At 44.5% G+C, this 23,757-nt stretch overlaps 4 protein-coding genes across 4 annotated transcripts; 3 read left to right on the top strand and 1 right to left on the bottom strand.

Moving 5' to 3' along the window:
- Window positions 1-2,542: 2,542 nt before the first annotated feature.
- LOC126564237 (peroxidase) lies at window positions 2,543-4,606 on the top strand. Its single transcript, XM_050221226.1, has one exon. The coding sequence runs from the start codon at window positions 2,543-2,545 to the stop codon at window positions 4,601-4,603; it is 2,061 nt and encodes a 686-aa protein (XP_050077183.1). The 3' UTR covers window positions 4,604-4,606.
- A 3,212-nt stretch (window positions 4,607-7,818) lies between these two features.
- LOC126564478 (protein-associating with the carboxyl-terminal domain of ezrin) lies at window positions 7,819-12,106 on the bottom strand. Its single transcript, XM_050221537.1, has 2 exons — window positions 10,933-12,106; window positions 7,819-8,851 (listed from the first exon to the last, which is right to left on the bottom strand). Exons 1-2 carry the CDS (start codon window positions 12,070-12,072, stop codon window positions 7,895-7,897), a joined length of 2,097 nt encoding a protein of 698 aa, XP_050077494.1. The 5' UTR covers window positions 12,073-12,106; the 3' UTR covers window positions 7,819-7,894.
- A 989-nt stretch (window positions 12,107-13,095) lies between these two features.
- Window positions 13,096-14,791, top strand: LOC126565142 (60S ribosomal protein L5). Its single transcript, XM_050222290.1, has 3 exons — window positions 13,096-13,229; window positions 13,634-14,335; window positions 14,587-14,791. The coding sequence occupies exons 1-3, from the start codon at window positions 13,227-13,229 to the stop codon at window positions 14,773-14,775; spliced, it is 894 nt and encodes a 297-aa protein (XP_050078247.1). The 5' UTR covers window positions 13,096-13,226; the 3' UTR covers window positions 14,776-14,791.
- A 2,769-nt stretch (window positions 14,792-17,560) lies between these two features.
- On the top strand, window positions 17,561-23,757 carry LOC126564036 (CCR4-NOT transcription complex subunit 3). The gene is made up of 12 exons (XM_050220940.1): window positions 17,561-17,801; window positions 18,638-18,735; window positions 18,831-18,965; window positions 19,130-19,583; window positions 19,653-19,858; window positions 19,973-20,255; window positions 20,333-20,813; window positions 20,910-21,004; window positions 21,100-21,728; window positions 21,815-21,925; window positions 23,191-23,400; window positions 23,553-23,757. The coding sequence occupies exons 1-12, from the start codon at window positions 17,777-17,779 to the stop codon at window positions 23,649-23,651; spliced, it is 2,826 nt and encodes a 941-aa protein (XP_050076897.1). The 5' UTR covers window positions 17,561-17,776; the 3' UTR covers window positions 23,652-23,757.

Here is a 23,757-nt window from a genome sequence, read left to right as displayed (position 1 = left end):
CTTCTTCCAAACAGCAGCAAACACACATAGCCCAACTAGCCTCGCAAAACCAGGTTGCAGCAACTACACAGAACCATCCATCCAGTTTAGCAGAGAAAGCAGTTAAAATAGGCAATCAAATACCATCTCCTTCATTTAACGATGGTCACTTATACGGCGGAAAGGTATGTCCAGTAAAATTCCTGTTCGGGGTTAGCAAAAGCAATGCAGTGAGAGAGAGAGAGAGCTGTATAATTTAGCCACGCTTTCCTTAGTCCTCACTATCCGTAGTGACCATCGTACAGGAGTGTACATACAAATCAGAATGATGCAGTACGGATGCAAGTTTACAAACTAAGTTTTTGGCGATAAGATTTTGCGTGTGGTTTGAGCAAAAGTTTAGTTAGATTCTGCAAGTGATATACAAAACGATAAATTTTTCCAACGAAATCATTAGCATTAAAAGGGTGCCCAAATGCTTGATGGGCCTGGGCGTACGCCTTGGATGGACGATCTTTTTTTGTTTTTCGGCATGTAACATTTATAGTTTGGCTACATTTATGCTTCCGCTTGCTAAAACGGTACCCCGTACAAAGGCACAATGTAAAGAGTGGATTAATCAAAAAAACAAATACAACAATGAATACGGCGTTTACAGAAATATATATAGAAAAACCCCTAAATCGTCTGTGTAGGACGGAAAGTGAAACCCTATATATATGAATAAATTATTCTAACGTGAGCTATTTGAAACCATGAAGCGAAAGAGAGATAAAAGCGGCTTGCATATTGTTCATCTTGTCTCGAAAGAACTGTATTGGGTGTGAAGCTTGTTTTTTTTTTAACCAAAATTATATTATTAATAAGTGTAAATACACATATTTTACGTTACTTTTCGCATGATTCATCGCTTTTTGACCGATGGCGTTTTTTGTTGTTGTTTTTTCAATTGTTTGTCAGATTTATGAAATTCCCTTCTGTTGTATACCATAACCAAAGGAAAACCCACCCAACCTAAAAGTGCATCTTTATGTGCAAATCCGGTAGGAAAAAGAACCGTTGGCATTGCACTCACAATATTAGAAAACGTAAATAATGCTACATCTATAAAGTATGGTGCTCATTAAAGAACGAGCAAGTAGCCGATCCACGTATTGAGTTCAACCGCAAACCGTACACCGACCGGTTTTTAAAGACCTATTTAACGTGACGCACAGCAACTGCGGGCCGGCCCATTCCAGATTGCGGCAGATTCACAACCGGCTAGTGGGTACGAGCCTTTGTCTGTTTGAATTTTTAACGAATGGGTGATGTTTCACGTAAGAGTTCGATCGTACTACTTGATCATTTACGATTTATACTCGTTTTTTTCCGATTTAATTTTTTCTTTTGTGTCCATTGTGTCGTTTTCGCGATCGTAGTTAGATCGGGTAAATCGCAAGTTCGTTAAACAGAAAGTAATTTTCTCTGATGAATCATTTTCCCCTTTTAAGCTATAATAGTGCAATACAATGCAACACAACCATTACACGTTTGCGTGTTTTCCAGAGCTACAAGGCACCGCACACAACAAACGTAGTGTAGAAGTGTAAGATCCGCCAACTGCACTCGCTCTGATCGCTAGAAATTAACATTGACCATCGCCGTACCGGTTTAATTGCGTCCAATTATCCTCTCAAACCGATCGCGGATTCCTTCCTACTAAGAGCAGCCAAAGCTGTCTGTCAATGCATTTCCAATTCGACTTTCAATAGAACAAGTACATCACCCAAGCTGGCTAGTTTTTTGTTCCCCACTGCCTAAGGGACGTTTCGTTGAAATTCGTTGTGCCTCCCTTGTCTGACAGTCTCATCACGTCCTTGTTAGTGGAGACTTTTCTTCTGCTTTTTAGTTTTCATTCACTTCCCGGTCCTCTGAAGGTGTGTGGCCGAGCTAAGTAGCAGTAGTAGTATGCCGGTATGTGTCACCACACGACGGTGTGTGCGCGCACTTTGCGTCGATCAATAATGACGAACGTGTTGACTATTCCGCGAGCGTTCCATCACGCAACGACTACAGAACACACGTTGATCGCGACGATTTTGTTGACGATCCCGCCACACAAGAGCGCGAACCTCCCCGATCCCAGAAGGTTTAAACGCATCGCGCAAGAAACACGGAGAAGGGAAAGGCCACACAAACACACACACACACACCCTAAAGCACCGATCCGATAAGGCAACGCGGTGACCGCATGAGAGGCACAGCTTGTGGCTGAACTTGTTTGCGCCATCCATCGTCTCACAACGGGCGAAGGAAGTGTGCGCGATAATGTTTGGAGTAAACAAAAACATCGATGCGAAGCGAGAAGATTTAATTCTTCGCTAGCGATCCGACCGAGTGGACGCGCGTCCGCCCAGCGCCCTTCGCGTTCGGGGTGAGTTCGACAGAATTACATCTCTCCATCGTACTGCACTAGTCGCTGATCGTGCTTGTTCCGGGGTGGTAGACTGGGGAAGTGTTTTTGTGGGTGAAAATTTGAAATTTAAAGACAAACTGTTAAAAGGTGTGATATCGAACAACGATGTGTAAGTCTGTGTTTGTATTGTGCATCGTTGCACTGCTTGCACTGGCAGTGCAGGGTCGTGGCACAGGAACCGATCAAGTAGATTGTTACGGATTAGATCCACCGCTAGCCCAACGGTTGTCCCGTTTTGCAACCGCAGCTAATCTCGAGGAGGCGCTAGAGTACAGTGAGACAATATTTGAAAAATCTAAACGTCTTGAAGGTTCCCTGGCCGCTGGTTCGCGTGGAAAAGTCGTCAAGGGTGGCTCAACGTACGCACAGATCCTCGATGGCTATCCAACCCCAAGTACTGAGCAGCAAGATCTTCTTGCACGTAAGGTTCTCCGAGCGTCTTCCTTCTTCGTGAATCGTTACTGCATACCGAACGGTGTTTCATCGTACGAGTGTGGTTTATATCTCAGCGGAACGCTCCTTCCTTCCTCACCAATCGGTGATCAATGTCGAGATTTGATCGCTTCAAAAGAGTATAACGATGAGTATCGTCGGCTGTTGCCCGCTCTGTACGACGACGGGGTGTACGCGTTCCGGCGCAGCACGACCGGTGGTGAGTTGCCCCTTGCACGGGAAGTATCCAGTCGGTTTCATACGGCCTGGAAGGACCTGGAACCGCACGATACCACACGTTCGGTCGCTCTCGTCCAGTGGACACAATTCATCGAGCACGATCTCGCCAAAACGACGGTCCAGACGATGCACGACGGAACGGGAATTGAATGTTGTTCGGGAGATCATGGCCAGTTGTTGCCCCGGTACCGGCATCCTTCCTGTAAACCGATCCAGGTCCCTGAGGACGACCCGTACTATCAGACGTACCGGGCAACGTGCTTGAATTACGTGCGCAGTGCACTATCGCTCGGTGCGAACGGTTGCCATCTTGGACCGGCAAACCAGCTCAACCAGGCCACCAACCGGTTAGATCTGTCGCAACTGTACGGCAGTCTAGCGAACGATACAAAGTTCCTGCGTGCGGGCAAAGGTGGCCGATTGCGTGCCCAGCTGTACGACTCCGCCGAGTATCTGCAAGAGACGGGCAACGATCGACTCTGCGCGACCGATCCCAATCTCGAAACCGTCTGCTACGATTCCGGCGATACGCGCGTCAACGTGAATCCGTACATTACCCTGCTGCACACACTGTTCCTGCGGTCCCACAATCGGCTGGCGAAACATTTGGCCCAACTACAACCGAGCTGGACGGACGATCAGCTGTTTACCGTGGCACGGACAATCAACGTGAAACTGTATCAGAAAATCGTCCGCGAATGGTTGGTAACGGTGGCAGGCGAACGGGCCACACGCAACCCACATTCAACCGCCGAACAGGACGATCGGGTTAGCAATGAGTTCGCAACGGCCGCTATTCGCTTCTACAACACGATGATGCCAGGTGAAATCTCGAACGCGCTAGGATCGTACGATCTGGAGCGTCTCTTTTATCGGCCGAAAGATCTGCGCAAACGGGACTATTTCGCCCATCTGGTTGGGTCCGTGCTCGGTCAGAACGCGATGTCACTCGACACGGCCTACGTGGACGATATGGCCCATCTCCTGTTCGGTGTACGCAACGTCGGGCTGGATGTGCTCGCGCTAGACATTCAGCGTGGTCGTGATCATGGTCTCGCCCGCTACACCGACTACTACACGTTGTGCAACGGCAAACCGGTCACCGGGTGGGCCGACCTCGAGCTCGTACTGAAACCGCACGATTTGGAAATTATACGAGCATCGTACGCAACCGTCCACGATGTCGATCTGATCGTCGGTGCCATCGCCGAGTGGCCGGTCACCGGTGCTACCGTTGGACCGACACTTTCCTGTCTCATCCGAGAGCAAATCGACAACTCGTTACCGGTGAACGAACAGCAAGACATCACGGCGTCGCTTGTAAAGAAGGATCGTCTGGAGACGGTGTTGGCGGGGTACAGTGCGGCTAGGTTTATGTGTGATACGGCACAGGTCGAACGCGTTCAGCGTGATATTTTCCGCGTCCCATCGGACGATAACCCGCAGATCCGCTGTGCACAGCTGCCAGCGCTCGATCTAGCGCGACTCGTTTAAACCGCTACAACGTGGTGTGGCTCTTGGACTGCGATAGGAGTCTGATTCTGGTTGATCTTGAAGGCAGGAAATGAGAAAACGCACCAACGGGGCCATCCAGCTCCGTCCGGGCCATTAACGAAGGAGAAAGGTCAAATCGGGGCCGGCCGCGTGTCGCGAGGAAGTGGATAGTTTAGGTTCAATTAATCATGGTTCATTTACATTTTACATGCCTCTCCCAACATCTCTCTAGTTCCCTCACGTGGCTGTCTCTCTTTCATTCTCTCTGTCTTTGCGATAAAGTAATAAGTCCCTAGATTTTAACTTTAGTTGTGTAAGCTAAGATGTGTTGAGACACCGTTTTGATGCATTTAGTGGAAATAAAAAAAAAGTCTATTAGGTTAGACGATTTGTATTACTGCAGTTTTTAGCTCCTCGCACATTAGCACGTTTGTTCACATGGTAAATCTAAAATGGCACCCACTGGTACGTCGCTGGTACGTCGCGAGATTCTCTGACTCGCGCTGTACTCTTTGAAAGATGCGCTTGGATGAGGTCTCTCAAGGGCAAAATCTCGCTCGTATGAACGAGATTTAAGAACGGAACGTTATCAACATGCTGCATAGGGTTTTCTTATTCTATTGAGCAAGCGATACTGTTTGTTGTTCCCTATTAGCGAGACTAAACCATCGGAAAGAAAGGTTGCAGTGACACACTAATCATTTCCACAACTCCATATATTTCCTAGCAATTGATTTGGAGCAGCTATGACCAGCACAGCAAGCTTTATCCCAGAGCTAAGAAGAGTAAGGTATTGAAATAGTAAATAGTTAGGCAATGATCGTAAATTCAAGTTTTACGACAGTTGTAGGAAGATGGAGAAGAGACTTCGAAATGTAACAGGTTCCTGCCATTCGTCGTTATTGCATGACTTTCCAAAAGCAGTGATGATGGGAAAAAAGTAAATCTTTATCTTCTGTTGCCTTAGGTGTTGATGAAACTTGAATCCAGGGGACACAGCATTCGTCTAAACGGTGAATAGTAAGTTGAACCGATTGTTATGCAAAGGCTGGCGCCTATGTATGTCTAAGATGAAGCTGTCCACTCAAAATGACTTGGAGCAAGATTTTTGGTACCATTTTTGTTTCGAAACCAAGGCTTTAACAATAATGAGTGCTCTTAACTACGAAACCTAGGCAAGTCCTTTGGCCAGAAAGATATTGATAACAAAAAAAAAGTCAGAAAGGTACTGTTGGGACCGACGGGCAGTCACATGATCGCATCTGTAAGATGTACCTGTGTGATCGCGTTAGCTTCCCGGCTCCCCAATTGCTCTCTCTCTTCTTGGAGGATGTTCGGGGTGATCTGATGTCCTTCTGAGCCGTGTGTTGTATCCTCCACTACTAGTAAGGGGAATTTCTTGTCGATCTTATTAGGTTCGTTCCGTTCCTTCAATGGAACGCTTAGATGTTCGATCTTATTCTCCACCACTCAATGCTTGCTGCTGCAAAGTATTACATATGCCCTGCTCAACATGGATTTGTACCAAAACGATCTACGTCCACAAATCTAGTTGAATTCGTCAGTTCTAGAGAAATCTAGACTCCGGGTACCAGGTTGATGCCATCTATACTGACCTGAAGGCGGCTTTTGATTCGGTGTCGCATCCTATTCTTGTGGCAAAATTACAGAATTGCTAGATTTTGACAATAGTATGGTCAAATGGATCAAATCCTATCTATCTGATCGATCATACAGTATTAAGCTTGGGGATAGTGTGTCACGTGCCTTCACCAGCAAATCTGGCGTTCCTCAAGGCAGCATCCTCGGCCCGCTGTTGTTCCTACTCTACATTAATGATGCTGCATTACTGCTTGCTGATTTTAACTAAGTTATGTATGCTTGACATCAAGCGGTTCACCGCGGTGAAAGATAGTGAAGACTGTGCTCGGTTACAACATGCGATTGATGTTTTTAGTTTATGGTGCCGTAGAAATGCATTGTCATTGTCCGTCGATAAATGTCAAGTAATGTCCTTTTCTAATTGACAATAATTTACTTCAACGTCCTGAATGTGTTAGAGACTTAGGGATTCTTCTTGACAAGCAACTCAGCTTTAGACCTCACATGACAAATCTAATAAACCGTGGTAATCAGATGCTAGGTATTGTATTTCGTATGATAAAGGAGTTTCGCGATCCTACTACTATTAAAACGCTCTTCTGTTCCCTAGTCCGATCAGGCTTAGAGTACGCAAGTGTTGTTTTGTGACCCGCAGCACACATCTTTAGCCAGCGCATAGAAACAATACAACGAAAAGCTACGCAATGTGCCATTGGACTCCTCCCATGGAAACCCTACGATCGACGCCCAGACTATCCCACTCGATGTCTTCTCTTGGGACTCCAACCACTGGCAGTTCGTCGTTCGACAGCTCAGTGTATGTTTGTAGCTGGTTTGATCGGCAACGAAATAGATACTTCAGCTCTCCTTAGCTCCGTTAACTTTTTTGCGCCCTCTAGGAGTCTAAGGCAGCGAGACATAATCCGGGTTGTTCGCTTCAGGATTACTTTTGGTCAATCGGACCCAGTGAACGCAATGTGTACCGTATTTAATGTAAACCTCAACATGTATGAATTGGGTATGTCTCAATCTGCGTTTTGTGAGCGTCTACGTAGGCGTCTAACATTGATCAATTCGTCTCTTTAGGTTATCACTCTGTTAGTTAATAAGACACTATTCATTAAGACACTTATATGTCCGATGAAATTAATAAATAAATAATAATAATACACCTAGGTTCAAATAATATTACGAAGTTTTTCATAGGTTTTTTTTGCACCTACATTTTTCTATCCATAAGAATGCTAAAACGTTGTGCAATGCGGTCAGGCCGTTCCTGAAGAAATAAAAAAAAAAGAATGTTAAAACCTACATCCATTTCCCGTGTGTAAAGCTCCATTATATTACAACGAAAGCAACGACGAAAGGCGAAAAGACACAGCCAGACACTGTGCCGCTTTTCATTTTTTGTTGAAGTAGGGTTAAAAAGCCTACCAGGTGCGTTAGGTTCCTTTCTGAAAATAAAAAAGTTCAGTCCCGTTCCGAAAAAAAGAACTTTTCCTTCACTGCTTCGTGCAACTCAAAGCATTTAAACAATACGAGAATTTTGAAATAATAACCCATTCCGACTCCGAGAATAATTCAAATTTACCTCGCATCGGTTACAGGTTGGGTAACTGTTCTTAAAATCTCTTTATTGCTTAGTTGCTAACTCAAAAGAAAACAAAAGCGCATTACACTGTTAGCGCTTTACCATTCATCGTTTCCCTCGTCGCCCCAACCATCCTCGGTGGTTTCCATCATATCGTCTACCTTAATTTCTAACCGACTACTATTGACGAGTGGAAGCTCTTCTTCCTTTTCGCTAAGCTCATGCTGCGTCACCGGGACTGATTCGGGTCGGTTTATCTCCTCCACCAATTGTGTCGTGCTCGAACGTTGTTCCGTGCTATCGTCCTGCTTTATCGGTGTTGTTTCCTCATCGATAAGCAGTACGTTTGCTTTCTGGATGACCGGTTCCATGTCTTTGAAGAAATCAAACTCATCTCCACCACCAGCCGAATCGGACTTACGGAATGGTTGCGTTTTGATGTCTAACCGTTCTATACTTTCCGCAGCTTGACTCGACCCTTTCGTCTGTTTGGTTTTGTTTTCGGTTGAATTTTCTCTACTCAACAGCGCAGTGGAAGCATTTGACTCTGCCGTCGGTTGATTCTCCTCCAATGTACCATTGAGCGCAACAGACGATGGCAACGGTTGCGGCGCGGCTGCATCTATCAGTCGTAAATGGTTTACCGCCAGTTCATTGCCATCGTTTTCCCAATCACTCCACTCATCCACTTCCAGCTCGACATCGGAATTGGTCTGGTAGATATCTTCCCCTTCGGGTGATAACCTTTCGGGCATGATGTTAAAATTGCCCGGACCGTTCAGTACCGACGAGAACGATGTACTATTGTCACCACCAACATCCGGCACGGGACTGCCGGACAGGAACTCTCCCGATCCGATCACCGGTGTTATTGATCGTACTCCACTCCACGGGTTCGCCGCATCCGGTATGCCTTGTGGTCTTCCATCGGCGAATATTTTGCTACGATTTCCACCGATAACTACGGCGGACCCGAGGATGGGGACCAGATCGGCCAGACAGAGTAGCGTTTTCGCCACCAAGACATCGTTCGTGTCCTTTATCCCTAGCAGAAGCTGTGTGGAGTGGAAATAGACGAGAAATAGGGAAGTTAATAGAAGAATATGATTGAATTTGTGACGCTTAACAAGTGGGTAGATAAGTTGATAGTCCTGATGTATAGATTGCAACACAAAAAAAAAGAAATAAAAACACACTATTCAAATCAAATAATGGCTTGAGAAGTTTTACCCGTACTCTGTACAATCACCTGCAAACAAAGTAATTGTTTTGTGAGTTTAAAAGTGACCGTAGCGGCACAGCCTACGCAAAACACCGCTGTCACCCAGAAAATCCTTTTTCTGGTTGTTTCGCCAGAAAAAGGTTGAAAAAGTACATAAACTGATTTTGGATAACCGTAAAACAACATTGTTGGAGATGGAGGCGGCTTCTGATTCGAATGGTATTAGCGATCTCTTTGCTCAGCATTTTAGATCTTTCCTTTCACAGACAACTAGCACTATTTGTTCGATTTGTCAAGATTTTAGGGACATGCCAGAAAATATTATCAACTGCGGTAATAGTCCTCTAAATTCCCTGTCTGTATGTTTAAATTTTGTCTCTTCGCACCTCATCTTTACCGATAATCTGGAAATCTAGTTGGTTAACACCCATTTACAAAAGAGGAGATCGTTCAGATGTGTCAAATTACCGTGGAATCTCTAGATTGTGTGCTCTTGCTAACGCTTTTGAATCGATCGTGTATGATTTCTTTATATCTTGCCTCATTAATTGAAGCAATAATTCGATAAGCGCCCCCACGGCCTTCTACTTAAGGAAATGTTTAGAATAGGTATCGATAGGTTAGTAACAGAATGGTTTGAATTTTACTTGTCCTCCCGATCATGCCAAGTAAAAATTGCGGATACTCTATCAGATTGATTCTTAGCAGGTGTACCTGAAGGTAATGTTTTTAGTGGTAGGTCCACTTCTTTTTGTATTATTTAGCAATGATCTTTGCAATGCTTCTTACATGCTTCTGTGTTATGATGACGATCTAAAGATATTTTATTCGTCGTCCTCTATTGACTGAAGCTCTCTACCGAATCATCTTGACAATTTTTGAACATTCTGTTCGTCGAATGACCGTTTTCTTTGCAATTAAAAATGCTTTGTTTTAACTTCCAGATCGTTCCAGTCGTTCCAGATCTCTTCTCCTATTTTATTATTAAACCAATGGAAATTCTTTAAGCCACACACTTTGTATAAATGATCTTGGTGTTTGGTTTGATTCTAAACTGAACTTTGATGAACAATACTTTTACCGTGACCAAAGCCTACAAATAATCTTTAGAAAAAATACGAAGAGTAGCATCTAAATTCAGTAATCCAGTATGTTTAAAAGCCTTATATTGTTCGTTTGGCAAGGCAAGTTCTTCTATATGCATCCATAATTTGGACTCTTACTACTGCTTTAGCTATCTCAAGACTAGAACGTGTAAAAAAGTCACATGGTCCGTTGCCGCTGTATGAATGTAGAATGCTGTGTCTGGAGTCGCTTGAATTCCGTCAAATTACCGTCCAAACATCATTCGTAGAGCTTGAAAATTTTGAGTGGCACATTTTTTTCGACTTCTGTATCTTTATCTGTCCTCCTAGTTACACTATCCACATTTCCTATATTCTTCCATAATCAGTAATTAGTAATTAAGTACTATTTGTTAAGCCATGAGCGAACAAATTAATGTAATAAAATGTAGCAGAATCTCGCAGCAGAAGTCGATATCTAAGGAACATTTAGAATCTCTTGTTTGAATGGTTTGAAGCTTTTTAACTAATGAAGAAATTTTTGAGCTGACTATGGACGAAACAAAAGAGACAAACTATTTCCTGTACACAAACCAGAAAACAATATTGGCCGACAAGGAATTGAGGTCCAATGATGAAGTAATCGCTCAGACAGAGCCAAAGGCTAATGACAAACTATATTTTAAAAATGACTTCGAAAAAACAGTTGACAAACAGAAAAGATCGCTGTCAAGCACTGCGCTTCGCTCTCGAAGGCAGTTTAGTTCGGTAAACAAATTAAATTTTGCCAAAAAAAGCCTTTTATCGTGGTTAGGACTAAGACTTATCTACCCACCTGTTATATACAAACCTGAGGTAGTATGTGGTCTTGCAGATCCTCTTTGGTAAAAAACTCTACATACGCCGGGAAGTATTCCAACAGAATGAGCCGTATCTGGGCGTCCTGCACGCAAAACACTTGCTTCACCTTTGGCAAAATGTACGCCGAGAATATTTTGGGCGTAAACAGTCCCAGCGAAAGATCGTCACTCTTCGGCCTCAGGACGTAGGGCGTGACACAAAGCTGCGCTGTTGTGTCGAGCAGCACGATGCGTGACAGAAGCAGGGAGCACATCTGTTCGGCCACCGTTTCCGGATCGAACGAACGTAACCGATCGGCCAAGCTGATGAAGAACTCCTGCTTGGCCTGGTTTCCTTTCAGTGGTAGCTCGGTCAGGAAGGAATGTATCAAGATAAAGTCATGATTGAAGATAGGATGCAACAACACAGCAGATAGATTAGGTCGCATGGCAGGATTCCCGTGCTTCAGATGCGTCGCACAGTACGCTTTGAAGTCTTCCACCGAGGGAATGTTGGTGTCCGTTTTGTTGTGCAGTATTTCCTCACACATCACACCGAAGGCAAACTGTTCCAATCCTTGACCTTTGCCAACGAGCTCGTTCGAATCGATCGCTTTGGTGTACCGATATGGTTGAGATTTTTCCAGCAGCGTTTGATTGAAATCGTTCGTTCGCCACAGATGCTCGAACCCGGCCAAACGCCACGCACCATCATCCGTTACGTAGATGGATGAAATGCTTATGCTTAAATGGCGTACGGCCGCTTGTTCGATTAGAAAAATTAACGCACAAAGTATGTTCCGCAACCCGAGACATATCTGCACGTCGCTCGTTATGTTCAGGCACGTAGCCAGCGGACGGCACCGTTCCGTGGCAAGCATCTTCAGCGAACCTTTGCTCCATGAGGCAAAGTACTTCAGTATGTAGGGATGGCGATAGATTTTAAGATTCTTTATCGCCCGTTCGAGTGGGTTTTGATTCGTCCAGAACTGCCCACTGACTAGCGTTTCACCCTGGAATATGGATATACTGCTCGGTGCGCCACCGTTCGCGTTCGGCAGTTCGCCATTGTACAGTGACCAGTAGTCGGTCACCTGGATCGCTTTCTTGCTGATTTCAACTCCTTTCAACTGTGACTGTTCATTGCCCATAGCAAAGCCCGAAACGAAAGCGAATGGAATTGGACGGCAATTAGCACATATTTCCTGCAAGTTGCACTTTACTACAGTTTCCTCCCAGCAGCAGTACTTTATGGACTTTTGTTTTCGTAATGTACGCAGATGTATGTGTGTGCAGTTATCCGTCAATCCGTGAAACTACGATTATTCGGGTACAATTGGACAGCGAGCGGATAATCCGTGTTCCGGATGCTTTTGACGTTATGATGCGCCCAGCGAGCAAAATCATGCTTCTCACGATAGTGAGCAGAAACTTTTTACTACCATGAGAAGCATGAAACATTCTTGCTTTTCTTATTTCGAGTAAAATCTCATTTTGTCATGAGTTGTAGCAAAAAGGGTAAAAAGACTAGGTCTAGGTAGACTGGGAAATCCATTATCCGTTACCTTAGCGCAAAATTCAAACGGGCCGTTCGAGCATCCGCCGTTGGACAAAAGCACAGCAACAGAATCTCCCACTGCAGGTGAGAATCACCTGCTCACTGTAGTGAGAAGTGAGATTTTGTTACATGGGATCTGCTCATCATAGCGAGAAGCATGATTTTGCTCGCTGGGTACCCCGCAAGCAACAAATAAAGACCCTACAAGGGTCTTGACAGGCTTATAACAGCTCCCATATAAATTATCAAAAAGAAGGTTTTGGTTGTTTTATTTAAGTATAAATGACAATTTAAATGCTAGAACTAAGTGTGGTTGAAAATTCAATAGTTTCAAAGAGAACAGTAAAGTAACGAATACTTCTATGGTTATTGAATTAAAATCAATAAAACCCAAAAGCTAAGAACACATTAGGCACGCTAGTTCGTGGGAAATATTAAAATAATGATTCTCTACTGGTACATTTGACAAAAAAAACCAACGTAAGTCCTCTGAAAAAAAATTATTCCACCACCTGATCTCCTGTAATACCATTGGACCCGATTAAGACTCAAACGTGACCAGATTGTGTGCTGGGTTGTCAAAGCTTTCTCACCAATTTGGGATGACGATTTGTTGCTTGGGAAGGCGAGGTGATTGTCAGTGTCAATAGGCCATCTTGTTTTTTCGTTCCTTTTTCTTGTAGACACCGACGTGTAGAAAACGTGTTGAGCGTTTCGTGTGTCGAAAATTTCCCAATTTAAATCGAAATGGTAAGCTTTCTGGCCTGTGAGAGTGTTTTTCCGGTGCATAAGCTCAAGACAAACCGTGGTGAAGTGTTGTTGAGTGCAAACAACACCGAAAGAGTTCATTTCCGGCAATAAGAAATTCCGTCGTTTCTAACTTAGCATCCCATCGTGGGTACGTGTGTGCTTCTAGGGATTGTGGAATTTCTTGTTCACATGAATCTTTCGGTGTGGTGTTATGTGAGCCGGAGATAGCATATCTCAGTACTGCATGGAACCTTCACCACAGTAATTCACGTTCCCAATGAATCTGGTCCACCGTAAACAAAGTATCGCGAGGATTGCAACGATGCAAACCTAACCTCACTAATTCTCTGAAACTCTCATCCGATTATTTCTTTTTCCTCTATTCCACATACGCGCACGTCCAGGGGTTCGTTAAAGTAGTAAAGAACAAGCAGTACTTCAAGCGTTATCAAGTCAGGTTCCGTCGCCGTCGCGAAGGAAAGACTGACTACTATGCCCGCAAGCGCCTGATTTTCCAGGACAAAAACAAATACAACACTCCGAAGTTCCGTCTGATTGTTCGTCTCAGCAATCGCGACATCACCTGTCAGATTGCGTACGCCCGCATCGAGGGAGATCGCATTGTGTGCGCGGCCTACTCGCACGAGCTGCCACGTTATGGTGTGAAGGTTGGTTTGACCAACTATGCCGCCGCCTACTGCACCGGTCTGCTGGTTGCCCGCCGCATTCTGCAGAAGCTGCGCCTGGACACGCTGTACGCCGGTTGTACCGATGTGACCGGCGAGGAGTACCTGGTCGAAGCCGTCGACGATGGTCCGGCTGCCTTCCGGTGTTACCTGGATGTGGGTCTTGCCCGCACCAGCACCGGTGCCCGTGTGTTCGGCGCGATGAAGGGAGCCGTCGATGGCGGACTGAACATTCCGCACTCGGTGAAACGCTTCCCAGGATACAGCGCCGAGAACAAAAGCTTCAACGCGGAGATGCACCGTGACCACATCTTCGGTCTGCATGTTGCCAACTACATGCGCACCCTGGAGGAGGAAGACGAGGAAGCGTTCAAGCGCCAGTTTAGCAAGTACATTTCGCTGGGCATTAAGGCTGATGATGTAAGTACCAACTCACCCAACAATCCCTACCACGTCCATTCAAATTACTGTCGTCGATCGTTTGTTTCAAGTGTCGCGACAGTTTCCGAAAATGGACCAAATTAAGCTGCGACTAAAGAAAAGTTCGGAGTGTGCGGGATAAATCCACCTAGCAAACTTCCTTGAGTTTATCGTACATTTGTCCACCAACCGAACGAACGCAATTGATCGCAGAGCGACCAAAGGCCTAATGTGACATTCTCTTTCCACAGATTGAAACCATCTACAAGAATGCCCACGCCGCCATCCGCAAGGATCCTTCCTTCACGAAGAAACCCGAGAAGAAGGTCACCAAGAAGCGGTGGACACTGGCCAAGCTCCCGCTCGCCGTCCGCAAGGAGAGGATCGCCAAGCACAAGGCCGATTTCCTGGCCAAGATCCAAGCCGACGTCGAAGCCTAAACCAGCTCTGGTGGTTGTGGTGGTGGTGTTCGTCAGTGGTCGCCGTTCGTTCTCTTCTTGGTGGGTGTATCCTTGTTCTGCCTTCTCTAGCGCAGCAGATGTGGGGCGAGCAACAGAAAAAAAACATTCGTTTATTTTTTGCTTCTTCTATTTCGCTGAAGATAAACATTATGTTTAAACATTAACAACTGGTGTGTGACCGTAGATTTGTTGTCGCGCGTTTGGCTTCTTAATGTAGTGGGAGGACAGTGTTTGGTTGTGTAATTGCTGCGTTCCTCTGAAAGATCGATCTGCAGATCATTTAGTGATTGTGGAAGGAGGAACCAGTTCTCTAGATAAGGATGACATTGGTAATAAATGTAATGTTTCTATTCAGCCGAATTGGAATCAAATAATGAGCGCAGTTTTGGACTTTGTTGATCACCCAACTGGCCTCAAAGAAGGATAGAGTTTTGGTTTACACTAGTTTACTCCTAGATTGTAAGCTTCAGTTTGATCTTGAAAGGGGTCAAAAATATATATCATTTAAATGAAACTTTGACAAACCAGGCGTGTAACGGGTGGGTATCTTGTTAAGTAGTGAGTCGTCCGAAAGTAAATTTGATATGCTCAAGTTAGTATTTCAACATGCTAAACCAAAGCATGACATTGCTGTTAAAATCAAATAAGGTTTGGGTAGTGAAATTTACTTTCGGCTATTTTATTCGCTTGGAGTTATTTGGAAAAATTAACTATCCAGAGACTTAAATCATAATTTAACAATATTCACTTTAAATATTGGGATGAACTATAAGATATTTCTCGGAGGTTTTAGCTTGCACCTCGGATGGTAACTATTACTGCCTTCACTGGGGACTAAACGGTGGCATCTTGGGGAAATTTGTGCAAAAACTAATGAAGATCAGCGAATGTTTTGGATAATTTTTGAGTACTATTGATTGGTAATGGTAATGAAGGGACCAGGTCTCCAATTCTAATTTTTGCATGCATTCGACCAACTCCTACTGCACAATCATCGATTCTGGAACAGGATACATTAATTTTACTGAAAATTACTGTCTAAAAGCATTAATTGTATATTGCCATATGCGTTTGTAGCATATGTTTCCTAAGTATACTATGAGGAGACGAATATACTTGTGGAAATGCAATTACGTAAGTAATTGCGTATGGGATGGATCTTAGATCTTACTTAACATCCATTTCACATACCACACACATGATTTCAACAATACCACTCGATTCTCAAACGCATTAACGAACATATATGAAAATATTCAAATATTATCTTGAAAATATTTACACTGTTGAACTTTCTTTAGCTTGTTGCAGTGTCATCTATAGTGCAATAGCAGAGCTAAAAACTAAAGAATAGAACAACTAGCACAATAGCACAGCAAAGTGGACATATAAAGATATTTCCTAACAAAACTAAAAATTTGTTAGGAAACAAAAATAAGAATAAGAAAGACGAATAAAAGCTTCTGAATCAGCATTTAAAGTTCTAGAAATTTCAGAACATTTTTAGATAGTTTTATGAAGGTGTTGAATCATCGGAACTCGTTCAAACTGTATGGCAGTATAATTTTGAGAGGTATAGCATTTAGGCTTGCTTGACTTAATTAACCAAAATTTAGCGTTCACTAACAGGACTGCCGATGGCAATACGGCCTGGCCGTCCCTTATGAATAAAGAAAAAAAACAGGACTGCCGATACGAGGAATAATTATCAGTGCTGCAACCATAAACTTGGAACTGCTCTGGTAGCAGAATGCTTGTATAAATAACACATTCCTTCTTCGTTTGTTTACATTTAAACGTCAAACCGAAAATGGTCGTACGACTAATCTGCCGACCTGGTCGAACGATAAAATCGTATGCCACCGAGCAATGACACCAGCCTAACTATATTGCATCTAGTTTCACAGTAAAGAACATTTCCTTTGTGTTAATTGGGATTTAAATTTCTGCACAATGAGTTTGACAGTTGTTCGCACAGTTTTGCGCCAGATTGTTCATTGGGTCGACTAATCAACACGAAATGCTTGCTGGGAAAGTGTCGAAAGAAGTGCTCCAAGTTGAAAGAAGAATACTTCGCTAAATGATAAATTGTGCGCTTTTTATCGTGACCCACAAATACAGCGCCAGCATCAGCAGATTAAGGAAAGATTGTAGAGCGTGCGTGTCAAATCGGTTCACTAGTCGCGTATCGTTAAAATCGGTTCGGTGTGCAAAGTTGAAACACAGTTCGCTATTCGCTGAATGAGCACGGTTCGCGGCCATCTTGAAAGTGAGGCAACACAAACACACTCACTAACGTAGACACGTACGTACGTGCTCGCGGTGCACATACACACAACGTCGCCTTCGCCGCTGTCCGTAGTAAAAGGGGGCTGTAGAGAGTGTAGCTGCTGGTTCCTCTTGTTTGCGGTCTGAGAAAACGGATTGCTGCGGACGGAATCCTTGATTTCGAACAAGCCGTCAAGCTCAACCTGGCCAAAGCCACGAGTCGGGCAGACGAGTCGACGATTGCCGCTTTCTCCGCACCTTAGCAACGCATCATCCCCCCATGGCTGGCAATTGAAGCTGGATCAAAGAAGGCGCAGGAAAAAAACCAACTCACTACCACACCACCAGCGCAGTTCTTCTATCTCACATACGCGTACGACGACGGATTTTTCCCCCCGTGTGTGTGTATGTGACCTGTGTGTGTTTAGTGGAGGAAAAGCGCAGCGGACGGTAGGAAAATCCGAAAGATTGCATCCGAAGAAGAGGATTGCATTTCCCGGAGGGGCTTGGAATCCTGCGATTCTACGTCGGTGGAACAGAAGAAGCTTGCCAAAGCGTTTTGTAGCAGCAGGAGCAGAAGCAGCAAAAGCTGGAGCGAACCGAGCACAGCAGAGGTCAAGAAGCTTTTGGAGCGCGCGCCAGAACCATTCCGCAGGCCCGTTTTGCATGAGTAGATTATGTATGATATCTGTGAGCAGATGTGTACATAGCCATGGCTGCGACGCGAAAGTTGCAAGGTGAGAAGAATCAGTTTTTTGGTGATTTTGGTTTGGTTCGGTTTGGTCGAATAGAAAGTGACAATTTGTGGTGAGGATATTTTCATTCGACTAAAGAAAGGAACTATCGAAACGGAGCTGTTAGATAGGCTATGTGCGTCTCCTATTCAAGTCGGATGAGTTGTGCAATTTGGTTTTTTAGTTGATCTTCATACACAGACGAATGTGCGATGTGAAGTGAATTATTTGTAGGGAGCCGAAATAGCGGTATGATCTGTTTTACGGTTTTTTTTTATACAAAAATGACTGCTTAATGCTATTATTCAGTAAAGATTACCGGTTGTTTCTTCTGTAATCAAATTGTTATGAGAAGCTCTAATTGGGTTTGAAAATTGCACGATAAAAAAGAGAAGAAAAAAGACCGAGAAAGTAGCTCCCTCCGGTGTGGTAAAACGCGTTCTGCGTGGATATGTGTGATATCGGGCATCGAGGAATTGATGCTAATGAAGTGTGTCTGAGTATTGGGAACATGTAGCTTTGTAGGAATGACATATGACGGAAAGCACCGGCGACGCTCGTAACACACTGTCAGTTGAACATGAATCACATGTATTGCTATAAACAAAAGGAGGCTGCTACATAAACACGGTGCCCCCATGGTATGGAATTATCTTTCTTGCTGTAGTTGTTGCCAATAGCAACAATCAGCATTGAAGATTCATTTTATGCTATGAAAAATTTAGCATAAACTTGATTTTATCAAAATGTAGTGGTAGAAATCAAATTAAAATCACGAGCAAAAGACAGTTAGCACAAGGATGTGTTTACATTTGTAATTTTGTTTCTATGTTTTGCAGGTGAAATCGATCGGTGCCTGAAGAAAGTCACTGAGGGTGTAGAAACGTTTGAAGATATTTGGCAGAAAGTTCACAATGCTACAAATAGCAATCAAAAAGTATGTCCCTCCCCCGAGTGGCTAGGTGACCACACCGGGCACAACACCCCAGTACACAGCACGCTCTAAACGGTAACGGATGATCTTTCTTGTAGGAAAAGTATGAAGCGGATCTCAAGAAGGAAATTAAAAAACTGCAGCGATTGCGCGATCAAATCAAATCATGGATCGCTTCCGGCGAGATCAAGGATAAAAGCGCTCTGCTGGAAAACCGTCGGCTCATAGAAACCGTAAGTTGGGAGTAAAACCGGGCCCCATCCATCCATCCCACCTGATGCCAATGTCACTAATAATTGCTCGTTCTTTTTGTTTTTTTCTTCTTCTTTTTTTTCGTGTTATGAACTCATTTCACCCCCCCCCCCCCCCCCCCTTCTACCTAATTGAAAACCTGCAGCAAATGGAGCGGTTTAAGGTGGTCGAGCGGGAAACGAAAACGAAAGCCTACTCGAAGGAGGGCCTTGGTGCGGCCCAAAAGATGGATCCGGCCCAGCGGGAAAAGGAAGAAATTAGCACCTGGCTAACGTCGTCCATTACCTCGCTGCAGATACAAATCGATCAGTTCGAGTGTGAAATCGAGTCACTTTTGGCGGGAAAGAAAAAGAAACTCGACAAGGATAAGCAGGACAAGATGGACGAGCTGAAGGGTAAGCTCGAGAGGCACAAGTTCCATGTCACGAAACTGGAGACGCTCCTACGAATGCTCGACAACGATGGGGTCGAGGTGGAGCAGATAAAGAAGATTAAGGAGGACGTGGAGTACTACATCGATTCCTCGCAGGAGCCCGACTTTGAGGAGAACGAGTACATCTACGATGATATCATTGGGTTAGATGATGTGGAAATCTCTGGTACGTTCCAAGAAGAGTTTCTTTTGTGTTTCGAAACGTGACCGATTATCTTCCTGTATTTTCTCGCAGGCATCCCGGTGTCGACCGGTACGGATAGCAATAACAGCAATGAGACGGCAGGTTCGCCAAGCAGTCTAATATCTGGAACTAGTCCGGCGCAGTCACCGGTGCTAAACTACAGTGCCAGTACGTTACACAATCACAGTAGCGATCTGTCTGCCGATAACAACAATCTGAATGACAAGCGTTCGAAGAGCGAGGGCACGAAGATTACGGTAAGTGAAGTCATAATTTAAAACGGACACGATCGGTTCGGTGATTAACAAGGTTAACGGTTTTTTTTCCCCGATTCCCGATATTTGCTTACGGTGCAAATAATTCACCCACAGCCGGTGAAACCGACCGCAATCCGCGCTAGTAAGGTGGACCCGTCCGTCACCGCTGTCAGTAATGCCGTCAACAACAACGGCAGCAGTAATAGCACCAGTAACAGTAGTAGCACTACTATCAGCAACAACAATACGTCCAAGACCGGGCTGATCAGTTCGACGCCCAGCAAAAATCATACGAATGCTGCACCGGCGTTACCGAACATGTTGGTGCTACCACAGCCACCCAACAGTATACCCATCATTGGACCCGCGTTTGCTGCTGTTGCAAAACAACATCCTAGTGAGTATTCGCTTTTTCGCGCCCGATGGTGAAAAAGGATAAAGTCTAACCTAAAAATGTTTCCTGGAATATTGTAGAAAATGGTTCTATACTCCAGCCCAGCACACCCACCACGGGCACTGGTGCGTCACCATCGTCGGCAAGCGGGCCACTGCAAACTCAGCCCCCGAATGCATCGAATGTTTTTAGTAGCCTCAGTCAGATAATTAATACATCTCAACCTAAGCTTAGTCAGCAGTTGCCACCGCAGCAGCAGCAAACGCAGAACAGCTTACCAAGTGCTGCCGCCGTTGTCGCCGCGGCAGCGAATAGTAGCAGCAGCGTGCAGTCGTCGACCCAGTCGAACGTACCGTCGCAGCAGGCACAGCCACAGCAACAATCCCAGCAGATTCCTCCCGGTCAGAATTCCATGCTACTTCACAATGCCCTGTCGTCGGCATCGAGTACGGAGAGCAACAATCATGTAATGAGTACATCGTCCGCGTCTACCATCAGTAGTAGCGGGGCGAACGTTATTAATAACTGTGTCTCTCCCAGCAATTCCGCAGTCAGTAGCAGGTAAGTGAGCCGTTTCGACGTGCACACCGTGTTGTGCTCTGTCCGTCCATGTGTGTCCAATTCTTAACCAATGTTCTGTCCTTTGTCTTTGCTCAGAGCGTCACCCAGTTTGATGTCACCACCGCAACAGCAACAGCAGCAGCAGCAACAACAACAACAGCAGCAATTGTTGAACGGTCCCACAACACTCGGTAAGTTGGGTGGTCGTTGGTGTTGTGTAACATTTGGCGCATGTAATGATTCATTGATGCTATTTCCGTGTTTTCTCGGCTCGTGGCTTTTGTAGCGCAAGAAGTGATAAATAGAACGGGAGGAGTCCTCGAAACTGGTCCAAGCTCCAATCCAAACGCGCTAATGCAGCAACAACAGAGCCAACAGCAACAACCGAATCCCCAGGGTGCATCGACGGTGGCGACAGCAGCTACCACTGTCCAGCAAGCCGCAGCAGCAGCAGCTGCGGCGGCAGCGGCTGCACATGCAGCAGTAGTTGCTGCGGTCGCTGGTGGCCAGCAGCAGCAGCAACAACAGCAGCAACAGCAACAACAACTGCAACAGCAGCAACCACAGCCAGCAGATTCGAGACAGGCTGGGCCAGTTCCTTCGAATCAAACGCCACAACAAACGCAACCGCTTGGTGGCCCGGGCTCGTTTATGGTCGATGGGAGCGGTGTACCGACTGGGGGAGCCAACGCCAACGCAACCAATCTACTACCAACGTCGTCCGCTACTACTGCCATTACGAATGGACCGAACGCGATCATTAACACAAACTCCAGTATTTCGAACGCCGCTAACGTGAACAGTGGCCCTGGAGGCATGAAACCTTCGGCCGGTACGCACGAAGCCTGCATACCGCCACTACTTGGCGTCGCACCATTGGGCACGTCGAAGTTACAAAAGGAGCATCAGATGAATGTAATTATTTTCTTCACTTGAGGATCACATCTACTGACCATTTTCATTGATTATTGTTGTGTCTATTGCGTTTGCTCTCCTTGCAGTTCCAACTCATGGAAGCCGCCTACTATCATCTGCCAACACCAAGCGATTCAGAGAGGCTAAGGCCGTACTTGCAACGTCAACCTGTTCAAACTCCACCGCACTTTCCACAGGTTCGTTCAATTAAAAGACAAACACACCGCGCAACGAGTATCTACCTTTCAACGAGCATGGTGGGCGTATCAAATCAAATGCAATCTCACGGTTTTGTTCAAATGCAGAAGCCCTTTAAACGGTTCAAGTTCTCACTTTACGAGGATAAGTTATCCGGTATTATTCCCACTGCATGACATATCTGTAAATCATTAGCGTATGCCAGGAGCTGGATTGACTTGTAGCTAGCACATCTCATTGGCGCAAACCCTTGTTGGTAACAAAGGGCTTCAAGAATTTTCCATCACCTGGCATGTGACGTTGGTGATGTTCTTTTGTACTAGTTAAGTAATGTTTGTCAGGATTCCACATGAGTTCATTGCTTCGTACAGTTTTACCCTGACTGTCGTATGCGATCTTGACGTCTATGAAGGGATTGAAATAGTGAAACTACTGCTCCGCCAACTTTCCCCGAGATCTGTCGCATAGCGAAAATCTGATCAATGGTAGATTTCACGTTTAGGAATCCCTTGTAATAGTTTTCAAAGACACATATCTCTTACTGGAATCCTTCCTATTCGGAAGCCTTCTGTACATATCCCCTGCCTAAATCAGTATTGGTTGACAGAGTTATTGTTGGTGGAATAACGTAATTTAACTGCAAAAAATATACAAATCTTTGCAACCTGAAACCTTAGTTTTACGTCCGGAATAAAACACGGATGTTTATAACTTAATAATACGTAGGAGATGGTCCAGAACAGAATCCCTCTCTCTCTCTCTTCCGCCAAACATCCTGTAAGAGGAGAAAGCCATTCGGGAACCGAAGCTAACGTGATCACGCAGGTTCACTACTAGTCGAATATAGGTTGCGTTCTTTCGGCTGCGTTTGGTTGCAACACTTAGCAAAAAGCAAAACAGTATCATAAACCCAGCTGCTCAGGTTTTAAAAAAAACTAATCCTTTTATAGTCCTTTCTATGGACCATATAATCTAACCATAAGCCGGTTTATTTCAGGTGAAATATGGTATTTATTAATATTATCTATGCTTATGAAAAACCATCAGAGAGGCACATTCGGCCACTGGGCTGCAGTTTGGACAATCATTTGCATTTTTTTGTGAAATACAATTCACGCATACACAAACTAGAATGTGTAATGTCTATAGTATAGAGTATACGTATACGTACATCTTTGTAATTTTATTCTTACCTTTCTTTAATTATTTTGATTAGAAACTCTAATGTTAATGCGGTTTTTTTTTCTTCCTACTTGTATTTCAGCAACAACTTCCACATTCTGATACGGTAGAGTTTTTCCAGCGTCTAGCTCCCGAAACGCTCTTTTTCATGTTTTACTACATGGAGGGAACGAAGGCTCAATATCTAGCCGCAAAGGCGCTGAAGAAACAGAGCTGGAGATTTCATACGAAATATATGATGTGGTTCCAGCGCCACGAAGAACCGAAAGTGATCAACGAAGAGTACGAGCAGGTGAGCCAATCGGGTTGAAAAACAAAAAAACGCTTCAAAAAGATTAAAACTTTTGTGTGAAAAATGTGTCCATTCGTGCTGCTCGAATCGTATTTTATTTTAATATCCTTTTCATTCTCTCACCTTTTTTTTTCTCTCTATCTCTTTTCTAGGGAACCTACATCTATTTTGACTATGAAAAATGGGGCCAGCGTAAAAAGGAAGGGTTTACGTTTGAATACAAGTACTTAGAAGACAGGGACCTGAATTGATCTTTACAGATTACGGAACTCCTTTTTTAAAAAATATGTGGAAAACAAAATGAAACGAAAAAAATGGATCAATAAAAAACTATAAAAAATGTTCTGAAAACAAAAA

This window comes from Anopheles maculipalpis, chromosome 3RL (assembly GCF_943734695.1).
Source record: "Anopheles maculipalpis chromosome 3RL, idAnoMacuDA_375_x, whole genome shotgun sequence".
Classification (NCBI taxonomy): Eukaryota; Metazoa; Arthropoda; class Insecta; order Diptera; family Culicidae; genus Anopheles; species Anopheles maculipalpis.
Note: the sequence above shows the minus strand (reverse complement) of the source record. Positions and strands in the feature narration are given on the sequence as shown.